At 33.8% G+C, this 12117-nt stretch overlaps 1 protein-coding gene across 1 annotated transcript in view; it reads right to left on the bottom strand.

Moving 5' to 3' along the window:
• The window catches only part of LOC106462943 (atrial natriuretic peptide receptor 1-like), a 21081-nt gene that overhangs the window by 5603 nt on the left and 3361 nt on the right, over nt 1-12117 (bottom strand). Inside the window, exons 2-7 of the mRNA XM_013922911.1 lie at nt 11450-11616; nt 10838-10972; nt 8038-8176; nt 3848-3939; nt 3452-3596; nt 1066-1139 (exon numbers count right to left, since the gene is read on the bottom strand). Of these exons, the coding sequence (XP_013778365.1) occupies nt 1066-1139; nt 3452-3596; nt 3848-3939; nt 8038-8176; nt 10838-10972; nt 11450-11616 (752 nt within the window). The remainder of the gene's footprint in view (nt 1-1065; nt 1140-3451; nt 3597-3847; nt 3940-8037; nt 8177-10837; nt 10973-11449; nt 11617-12117) is intronic.

Below are 12117 nucleotides of genomic sequence, written 5' to 3'. Positions count from 1 at the left end.
ATACAAAGGCATGTAGATACAAGTCGTCGGCTGCATTGCCTATGGATTTTGGTGCAATCGGAGTGTTGAAACGTGTGTTAGGAAACCGTTGCAGTCATACACTAGATCGATTATGGAATGCAAACAGGGAGGAATGGTATGTTTTGGACATGACAACTTTATGACGAAGAATTTTGCAATAGAAACTACACTACACAATTATTATCAAGATGCACGGTCGCAGAATCGGGCATGATGAAACGGACTGTAAAGATGTAGAAAAGCTCCAAAATTGTCTTAATATATTATATACCGTACATGGAGTGTTGACAATACCAGCAATAACTATGGGTGGATTGTTTTCTTTGTTTGTTTTCCCATTCTATAAAATGTAGTGCATCCAGGTGTCTTGACATTGGTTTGTTGTCATTACTTAAGTTCAAGTATGTTTTTGTCCAGTCTTCATTTTTAGTTAGTTTTTGAATTTTTATCGGATAGTTTTCAAGTTTTCAAAAAACAGTCACTATGTGCGTCACTTTAACAATAATAATTATAAACTTCATCTGTAGCTTTCTCTTATCCTTTTTGCCAGGTTGTTTGTAGCTTTTTCTTGTTCTCTTTACCAGACTTTATGTAACTTTTTTCCCGTTCTCTTTGCCAGATTTTATGTAGCGTTCTCCAGTTCTCTGTGTCAGATTTTATGTAGCCTTTTCCAGTCCTCTTCGGCACATTGTATGTACCTTTTTTTCTTTCCTCCATTGTCAGAAAGTATCAGAAGATGGTACGGGACGTTGTCAGTTATTGTAATGGCTGTCACTCTTATATTTAGGACTAAATGTTATTTTATCTTATCTTTCGCAATTAATTTGCTGACATTTATTTCATTAATATCAAACCAAACGGCATATAGGACATTCTTAATGTCAAAGCACTGGAATGCCCAAAAGATTCATTGCAAAGTTTGCTCTATTTTAGGTAAAAAGATACACTTCAAAGCATGTAGTTGAAAATTTGATCACATGGTGAAAAGCCTGTTGTCATCAAGCTGGATTTAAAAAGATATCAAAAAACCGAAAACCTACTTACCAATATCTTAAGGATTAATGCTATTAACTTATTTACGTTGATTCTAAAAATAATTGAGTTTTTATGGGTGTACCCTGGATAATTTAAAGGAATTAATTTAAAGCATCTGCATCAATATATTTCTTAGCTCAGTTCATACCTTATCGACAGATGTAGGGGCTGTGAATGAATGTAGACTTCCAGATGATCTCAACGTTCTCTCCATGAAGACTATGTCCTCCCAATTAATCTTCCACCATTGGCTTAGTATCTCGGACTCCAGTTTAAGCCGTCTGCATCGATAAAAAAACTACAGTTTACATGTTTTATGTGTAATTCTGGCTTACATTTAAATCGGTTGTATCCATAAAGAACCCACAGTTTACAATCTTAGGTTTAATTCGTACTTACGTTTAAGTTGTTTTGATAAAGAACCTCAAGTTTACACGTCTTATGCGTAATTCATATTTAAGTTTAAACTGTCTGTTATGATAAAGAACCCACAGTTTACACATCTGATGTGTAATTTGTACTTAAGTTTAAGCTGCCTGTTTTGATAAGGAACCCATAGTTACTCGTCTTATGTGTAATTCGTATTTAAGTTTAAACTTTTTGTTTTGATAAGGAACACACAGTTTACATGTGTTATGTGTAATCTGTACTTAAGTTGAAGCTCTCGTCTGTATCAGTAAAGATCTACAACTTACAAGTCTTTTGGTTGGAGATTTTTTAAAGATATTGAATATCTATGTTTAAGAAAAATATCTAAAAAAAACATTAAAATATTTATATATATAACAAAATATCTACCTTAATTGAGATAATTTCAGTTAATATACTAAACCTTCCTGGTATGGCTACATTTAAGACACTTTTTATCATTGTTAGACCGCACTATATAATGCAACGTTTATAAAGTAGAAATTAGTTTTTAGCTTTTTTTTTTCGTGATAACCTTGTGTAATCGATTTTTATGTCTGAACATACTCATATTCGTGTTACATCGATTACTTACCGGAATACTAGAAAAGCAAGTATCATTCCAACAAACACTATACAGGCTGTGATGAGGCTTACTATAGCACCCAATGGATATTTTTCTAGAACATTAGAATACTTTATTTTATTTTGAGGTCTTGGATATTACAAATTATTCACTACTAGAAGTACACGAGTGATATTGAAAATTACAGGATTTACAATTACCTAAAACAATTGGAGCCAAATTACAAAATTCAAAGACTCCCAAGGTTATACAAACAACAAGAAAAGGAATAGTAGTAATATCCAATGTTGAAATTCTTCCTTATTTTAATAACCTTCATAATGTTCTGATGGACAGACAAAGTTTTTTTTGACTTATGAAGAGGCTCTAGTGTGTCAATCAGAAGTCACTATTGGACATCACACTGGTAGAACTAAAACTACATGATAAAATATGCAAACAAATATACAAGGTGAGACAAAAGTAATTTGCACCAAATATTTTAATCAGTATTAGAATATGATATTAAGATATTAGTGGTTAATCTCATTTGCATGGCAATGATTAACATAATAATTTTAATGTGCTTTGTTTGATTGTTTATTTGTAGTTAAGCACAAAGTTTCAAAATGGGCTATCTGTACTGTGTCTACCATGGGTATCAAAACCCAGTTTTTAGCGTTATAAACCTTCAGACTTACAGCTGACTTACTGAAATCCTAGAATGCTAAAAACCGGGTTTCGATACCCGTTATGGGTAAGGCACAGAGAGTCCATTGTGTAGTTTTGTGCTTAACTACAAACAAACAAAGGACTTGAGAAACGTTGCTCTTGCCGCACCCTGCATATTGTTCTCTGTTTTTGTTTGTTTGTATTCTCTCTTCTGTCATCCCTGTCACACCAAACATGCTCGCCCTTTCAGCCGTGGGGGCGTTATAATGTGACTATTTGTTGGTAAAAGAGTAGCCCAAGATTTGGCGGTGGGTGGTGATGATTAGCTGCCTTCCCTCTAGTCTTACACTGCTAAATTGGGGACGACTAGCGCAGATAGCCCTCGTGTAGCTTTGCGCGAAATTCAAAAACAAACTCTCTTCTGCCCGCCAGTGATACAGCGGCATGTCTGCGGACTTATAACTCTATAATCCGAGTTTCGATACTCGTGGTTGGCAGAACACAGATAGCCTCTTGTGTTGCTTTGTGCTTAACTTCAAACAAATTCTCTCTTCTATGTGTGTGAAATTATTATTTCATTTTCAATTTTGACTGTTGAATATTTCATCGAAAATATGTTGACACTGTTGTATTACGCTTTTTCTTGAGTGTAAAAAGTAAAATAATTGTTTCATTTAAAATATAAGATATAATTTACTTGCGATTTTAATTACTCGAAAGTATTAACACGTTTTCAAAAATAAAGTCTACCTTTACTGTGACACATTGGTTCGTCACCTAGAAATCCACACGAGGGAACATCTGGTGGTGGACTTGTGCGACCACCTGGCCAGTGGATTTTAGCGCCATCTAGCAACTGGAACTTTTCAGTGAAACCAAAGTAAATAGCAACAGGCTGTCAAAGTAAACACAAGTTGTAAGCAACAAAAACCAACACTTCTGACTAAATTGCTTCAAGCTACTTAAAAACAACATAAAGTATAAGTTTAGAAATCTTTATTTTATCAATTCACTTCAAAGCTATTTTATCTGTATTTTCAAAGTCCTCCTTTCTTTACATACCTAATACTCTTAAGTATGTATATACCCCTATATATATATTTGAAATAACTGACATTGCAACCAGCTATAACTGTATCTTCTCACCTTCATCTCTCCAGATTTTTCATCCAACTCGTTTAAAGTGTAATCGGTTTCGCGGTCGCCATTAGCGTTGATGATGATATCACCAGTTATTCCTGAAAGAAATATACTTAATAAGAAGGTTTACCATTGTTTATTAGTTTCTCGAGTTAAAAAGAAAAAGTTGATTCTTGCGTTTCAGGATCAAAAACTACAGTATGATTTTAATTTGAATACATCCTGTTTTTCTTTTAACTCAGTCGGGTTTATTAATTTTCCTCTTGTTAAGTGCACAGCTACACAATGGGCTATTGTGCTATGCTAACCGCAGAGATCGAACTTCGGAGTTTAGCGTTATAAACCTTGAAATTAAAGTAATTAAAGCAAAATGTTTTGGCTTTTGTTCAAAATCATTTTCTTTGAGGAAGAGTTTGCTTTAGAAAGAAATGTGTAACATTATCAGCCAGGAAAACGAACTTAGTTATTATTCAAGAATTAAAATAATGTCACTTTTGTTGAAAATGAACGCAATTAAAATAAAAAATCCGTTTTTGTGTAAAGATAAATTCGCAACAGGCATTTAGGTTACAGATAATCTTTCTTAAAATTTTGTAACTTGATTATTGAAAAGGGGGAAAAGAATATGAAAATTTAATTACTTCAGTTTTAAAAAAACAATCCGAATTACTATGTTTAAGTATAGAATGAGTATAATGATATCCCCGTGTTTAAAATATCATATTTCAAAAACTACTTGTTTTAAGAGAAATGAATTCTATCAGTTGTTGCTTTTGTTCTTTTAGAGTAAAGCTACTTTTGGCTAGCTACTGTATTTACTGTAAGGAATCGAACTCCGAATTTTATCGTTGTAATTCTGTAGACTCACCGCTGTCTCACTAGAGGATAAATTCTTATCAGCGGTACGTTGAGGATCACAAATTCAAAAAAGTTTGGACATGCTACAAAATGTTTCAAAAATTGACACATACGGGTTCAGTATACTTTTTGTCATTCTCATCATCTCATCCCTTAAAGGAACTATTGGAAGCATCATCTCTTTGATATTGTTTATTGAACACTGACGTGCACTTTATTCAAGTCTCCAGTTCGTAATGTTGAAAGAAAGAATAGAAATAAATACAGTGCTAATTTGAGAGAAAAGCACTTTAGGTATACAGAGTAATATGGTTTAAGAACATACTGTACCATATCCAAACTTACCTGAATAAAACATACCTTCAATGTGCCTCTGGTGAAATTTTGTTCTCCTTAAAAGTTTGTTTCTTTGCTGTTACTCACAAAGCTACACAATGGGCCACCTTGCTGTACCCACACGGGTATCAAAACCCGGTTTTTATCATTACAAGCTTTCATTCAGACTTACCGCTGAGCGACTAGGGGGACTTGAAAGTGTTATTTTCAACATACAATTATTTCAAATATGAGGGTTTCCTAATAATAATTCTGTAAATTGCCTTGGATTAAGTGTTTGAGGTAATATAACTTGCTATAGTTTTAGAATGGTCTGATTTAGATAAGTTGATGTGGTTTATTATAGTACTAGTTAGAGTTCCAGTCCCAGTTTATTATAGTACTAGTTAGAGTACCCGTCCCGGTTTATTATAGTACTAGTTAGAGTTCCAGTCCCAGTTTATTATAGTACTAGTTAGAGTACCCGTCCCGGTTTATTATAGTACTACTTAGAGTACCCGTCCCCTGTACGGAAGTTATGTAAATTCATGATTAATTAAAGTTTATCTTACGACACGAAAAGTTGCTTCCCTTATATGTAATTGTAAAAAACACAAAAACGCTCATAAAAACTGCAAAACACAAAATGTGAAATCGCAAGTTTGCATGTATCTCCCCATGGGTCTAATGAACCTCCATATCGAATTTTGGTGAAGATCCATCTACACCCTGCGAAGTAGTTACAACAGACGGTACTAACATATTTATATAGATAAGTAGTTGCTCTAATGTAAAATTCTTACAGTTTTGTTTTCACTTAGAGAATAAAATACAGAACTTTATTAATCACGAAGTCTTTCAGAGTAACTCTGTAAAACAGCAAATCATAAAAACTCTACGTTCTCCGAACACTGTTTGCCATCCATTTACACATTAGTGGGAGCATTTTGACATACTTTTAAGAAACGTTTCGCATCCCGAAACCATACATTTTCTCACTTCTAAATCAGTCCGTTATTCCAGTACTCGAGACATAAAATATTTTGGGTTACAATTTTCTGATAACTGAAGAAACACCGACAAAGTTTGAGTTCAAAAATTCGAAACGTTGTTCCTATATGGTACGTGAAACACGCTTGGTGTTTACTTTCCTTTTAGTTTCTACCGGTGATTACTTTATATTGATTTAAAATTTTTCAAAGTTTTCACACTAATGTGTGTTAAACGTTTAACAATAGAAAAACTGATTAATGTTTATTGTTAACTTGTTAGTGCTCTAGTTACCCATTGTCATAGATCAATCTCCTTAGATATTGTTGAACTGTCTCTAACTGAATATGTCAGTGGTGGACAAGATGGTATCATGCAATACTGTACTTTGTCCACTATATAGAGGTTTGACAGCACCTGGAGGCGATGTCTTCCGTATTTTTAGTTATTGAGTGATCATGACGTGGGTAGAAAATGTACTTTGGGAGAGATGACATTGTTGTGTTTTGTCTAACTGTCAACTCTCTCAGTCTTGTAAGCACATCGCCAGTGTTTACTGAGATTTTTTCTTCTCTCAAGATATATATCGCGATAGTAAGAGAGAAGTGTTTCAGTTCGTATTCGTGTACTTATGTTGTAAGCGAACACTGATTATTTTTCTCTTTGTATTTAGAAGATGTTGAATTTCATTTTTACAACTCAGTCATAATGAGAAATTCAGACTTAATTCAGAATAAAATTTTCTGCCGTTTGTCGTATTGTCTGCGCTTAGTATTCTTACTTATAAGATGATCAGCGTACCTTGGAATATATATCATCTACATAAAGGTTGTTTCCATAACTATTTGATGAAAAATAAATGAAATAACATATGACAGAGTCCCAAATAAATTTATTTTAGATGTAAAAAAGCTGGGATTTTCTACTCACAGTTGTATCTCACAACTGTGTAATGAGCAATAAACAAATGAAAAGATCTCCTTCTTCGTCTACTGTCCTCCAGTGGCACAGTGGTACGTACGGGTTTCGATACCCGTAGTGGGCAGAGCACAGATATCCCTTTGTGTAGCTTTGTGCTCAATATCATACAACAACCTTCGTCTACGTCAGATGTAAACAAATGAACCATCCTGACCAGATGAGTTGTGTTGTTCCACAAGTTCTTAATGATGAATGACGGAAGATCCCCTATTTTGTTTACCCTCAGGTGTAAACAATTAAGCCTCCCAACCCCCTCATAGCAGGGCTTGGCACAGCCGGTGTTTGGGGCGCTCGACTCGCAATCTACAGGTCGTGAGTTCGAATCCCGTCACCGAACATGCTCGCCCTTTAACTGTAGGGGCGTTATAATGTGGCCAATCCTACCGATCGGTAAAAGAATAGCCCAAGAGTTGTCAATGAATACTGTTGACCAGCTGTCTTTCTTTTACTCCACGACTTCTAAATTAGGGACGACTAGCGCAGATAGTCCTCGAGTAGTTTTGCAGCGTCAGCAGATGGTGTCGCTAGAAGACAATTACAATTAAACTTATTTTTGTTCGAAATTAAAACTTTGAAAATCGCCTCGTGAACGTGTCGGTTGCTATGTTGTTTTGGGCGCTGTTTAGGGCTGCGTAAGTTTTTGTGTCTCAAAAATCGGGTCACATAGGGAAAACGTTTGGGAATCACTAACCTAGAGGACCTACTCTTTCGTCTAACATCCAATATAAACAATCTAACTTCATTACCTGAACGAAATGGATTGTTCCACAACTTCCTAGTGATAAAAGATCCATCTAGATAGTTTGTTTCTTTGTACTTAAGCACAAAGCTACACAATGTTACACCACGGGTATCGAAACCTGGTTTCTAGCGTTATAAGTCCGCAGACGTACGTACCACTATGCCACTGGAGGACAGTAGACGAAGGAGGAGATCTTTTCATTTGTTTATTGCTCATTACACAGTTGTGAGATACAACCGCTGTGAAACCGGGGGACATCTAGATAGTCCTCTTCCATGTATAGTATCAAATATAAACTGAACTATCTTACCTCCACGAAATGTATTGTTCCACAACTTTCTGATGATGGAAGACCCATCTAAAGGGTCTCCTCCGTCAGCCAATGTCTGGTTCAAAGCCCACGCATACATTACGACACAGTCATGGAAACCAGCAACAATAAAATTAACCTGGAAAAGAATTTACACACACTTGTATGGTAAATTAATAAAAGTTATTCGTGCATGTATGCCTTATAGAAATCTAATCATTATCAAAAATATAAGTAATAACAATTTATGTTTTAATGGAAAGTAATATTAAATATGATAGTTGTGATAATACCACCGGAATGGAAATGCTAATTTTAAAAAGTTAAACACACATGAAGTAAATCGTTAACCTCTTTTAAATTAATATTTGTTAGTAATATTACTGCGTCCAAAAATATAGAGGGCGTCATATCGGTTTTCTTCTTCTTTTATTTAATGGAACACCAAAGAGCAGCTCGATAAATTATCCTTAAGTTTATCATTTATTTTCTTTTATTTAATGGAACATCAAAGAGCAGCTCGATGGATTATCCTTAAGTTTATCATTTATTTTCTTTTATTTAATGGAACACCAAAGAGCAGCTAATCACGATACTTTATAGGAAACTTGCCAGAATAGTCCCACATTTTAGAGATTTTCATGAAAAAAGCTTGTTTGGTTTATAGAGCTGTGTATGTAACTAGGATCCTCGAAGCAACGTAAACGATTTCAAATATATTTATATAGTTTTAATACTAAAAGAGCAAATATTGTACATGCAAATGTAGGTCAAACATACGGAAATGACTGACGATACGTTACTATCAAATGTCCAAAATACTTGACAGGAGCAGCGCGGTTAAGGGTAATAAAATGGAAGCTGTAGAAAGTATTGAAAATTGTGAGTGTTTTCTATAAGTTTAAAGTCCTTTATCACTACCAGTAGAGTCTTAAGAAAAACCCTATATGTACAATCTTGTTATATTAATTCTAGTATAATAACTTTAAAGTAGCATGTATGATGTCCTTCGTATTATGTTTTAACATTTGTAATTTGGGTTTCATGTTGTAACATCGGTGACAACTACGTAAGCTATAACGCATTATGGAATTTGTACAAAACCGAGATTAAAAGTTTATTCATTAGAAAAAGCAGTTGATATTTGTTTATAGATCTATTTAGCTGGACTGGTTAGAGCTTGTAACAGCGAGTTTTTGTCGATCATGATACGGGTTTATTGTATTTTGTTAGCTAAAATGGTTCTCTTTATAATGCTTAAAACCTGAAACTGAAAATAACTAAAAATCTACATCAGGGTAAAAACTTGAGCGTCTTCAAATACTCCTTCACAATGAAATACCAAAACTACGCCACACAGACTTAATAACACGATCGTCACATATGAAAACCGGTTAATATGGCTAAGTCATAAAAGCTATAAAAGTTTGAACAATTTAGCACATTTTGGGTAAAAACAAAACCGTCTTCAACTAGTTTCATTGCCAAAAGTATGCTGAAATGTTATTAGTTTTAATATGTTCAACATCTTCAGGTAAGCTTTTAGATAAAAGTTTACGATTTTGCACTATTTTATCTGATTGTGAGTATCAGATCAAAACTGCCTGACTCTATTACAGCCTTCTAGTAATTCACCATAAGTTGGTATAATTTCTGTTGTCATAACTAAGTACTAATATGTTACGTTTACCCAAACCAAAATTTGACTGATATTACCAATAACTCAGAGTTATCCTGTGATAATAGTTTGCTTTTACTGACGACATTACCCTAGTATGTGTTACAAAAAACAATTTCTGAATTCGTATGTGCTGTAGTGGGTATAGGATCAGTTTCTGTAGGCAAAATAACTTTGGATTCAATATCAAACCTGGAGTATCATGATGCTTTAGAGGAGACAAAGTTCCTGAATATTCAGAGTAGTAGTTACATAATAAATATAGAATAGATATTTCCAGTTAATCTTGACTTAAATAATACCCCAAGCTGGATGTTATCAACACTTTTAATAACATATAATATAACTAAAAGTTTGGAAAGTGCATGAAAGGGTAATGAAGAAAATTTATTATAAATGCACAACGTTTCGAAAAGATTATATCACCATCAACTAAAGCAACTCCGTGTTAAATCAAGTGAAGAAATATGTACACAACAAAAAACTGGAACAACTGAGAAAACTACAACTACATGAAAGACGATACAACAACAACTTTATCTTGTTACCAACAGATCAGATCGACCATTAAATGATACTGAACTACAACTTCTGAGCAAATGCCTCAACTTCGTCGTCAACTATAAGACAGTTTCCTGGAGACATAATTTTGTTGAAATGTTGTACATTTATAATACAGTTTTCTTCATTGCCCAATCAAGTCGTCTCCAATTTTTTAATTTTCTAAAAGTGTGCTCATTGTCATCAACTATAACTGTAAAACCCAAGAAAATATTCAGGTCCAGTAATGAATATACTGAATATAAAATACAGTGTACACACTGAAAGAATACTGATATCCATTTCAATAAGAGTAGAGAAAGAACAATCTAAACTGACATAGTTTTTCAGTATCAGAGCAGTTTTTAAAGCCTCATCTAAATTGTACAAGAGGAATATCTTGTTAACTATAAACCTATCTCTTACAGAAAAGGCAGACTCATATGACGTAGTAAACATACAGCCTAAGATGTTAGTTCTCGTATCATCGTTAAACCTTCTAGTGGTCAAAGAAGGAGTAATTGTTCAGCTATTATATATTAATGTTTCTCTCTAACTGTTAAAATCAACCCATTAACTTACAGCGTCGTGAGTAAACTTCGTTCCGAAAACTGTCCAAGACGTGTTGATGACCTCCTGAACAAAAGATTGGTATTCTGGTCCTTCTGGAGCTCTGATGGAGATGGAAAACAATGAATCGTAGATCCTTCGAGCGTCCTGGTTTAAAAATATATACAATTTTGAGTTACGGAAACCATCGATCTTCAAGAATAACTCTAAAAGTTTTTACTATTTAGGTAGTGTTATTGTTTCATTGTTTTGTTTAATAGTAGACAATCATTATATAAAACTTTTTTGTTTATTTCAAGCAGAATTTTTTATGAATTTTAGTGTTCTTTGGAGATATATAAACCTGCATAAAGGGAAGACTCTCGTGACGTATGAAGCCTAGGAAGCATGCAAAAAATACAAATTATCGTCGCATTGAATTATAAATTATAAAGAAACAAATACTTTCTAAGTTAGTGGAACCTTCCCATCTTACCCAAAATTGTACTTATTGAACCCTGCATACAAACATAACTATACATAAAATGTTTCAACTACATGACAAGAATAATGAAAAAGACTGTATTTTTAAAGACACTCCAACGTTATGTTATAAAATCGTCACAATATATGGAGCCTTCTTACTTGATTTCTAGTGTCTCCAAGTTGATACCAAGAAAAATTTCCAAACGATCTTTCGTTTTTGAATAATTCCACTGTCAAAAATACAAATTCTCCATCACCCATTCCTAAGTCATGGGCAACTAACAAAATCTCCCGAACTTTCTGCCCATTTGCGGAAATGAAAAACACTGGAAAGACACGTACGTTTTAACACGCAGTAAAATGTATCAAAACATCGAACATTATATAAAATTTTACTTTTTTTTTATTGCCATACGTCTTAGTTAGAAAAGAAGTAATTTATAAACTACGTTCACATGAAATACAACTGAGCTCACTTGAAGTTAAAGGTAGTACTAAATCAATTAGGCCAACAATAGCTTTGTTCTTAGTTAACTGATGGGACTGTGTTTGTGATTAACTTAGTGGAGCTTCCCAACTTTATTCCTCATAGAGCTGTATTTGAAGCTAATACTAATAGTTTAGTTCCCAATAATTATTTTATTCCTCATAGAGCTGTATTTGTAGCTAATACTAATAGTTTAGTTTCCCAATAATTACTTTATTCTTCATAGAGCTGTATTTGTAGCTAATAGTTTAGTTTCCCAATAATTACTTTATTCCTCATAGAGCTGTATTTGTAGCTAATAGTTTAGTTTCCCAATAATTACTTTATTCCTCATAGAGCT

Source organism: Limulus polyphemus, unplaced genomic scaffold (genome assembly GCF_000517525.1).
Source record: "Limulus polyphemus unplaced genomic scaffold, Limulus_polyphemus-2.1.2 Scaffold1288, whole genome shotgun sequence".
NCBI lineage: Eukaryota > Metazoa > Arthropoda > Merostomata > Xiphosura > Limulidae > Limulus > Limulus polyphemus.
The sequence above is the reverse complement of the archived record's forward strand: the minus strand, read 5'-3'. Positions and strand labels throughout refer to the sequence as shown.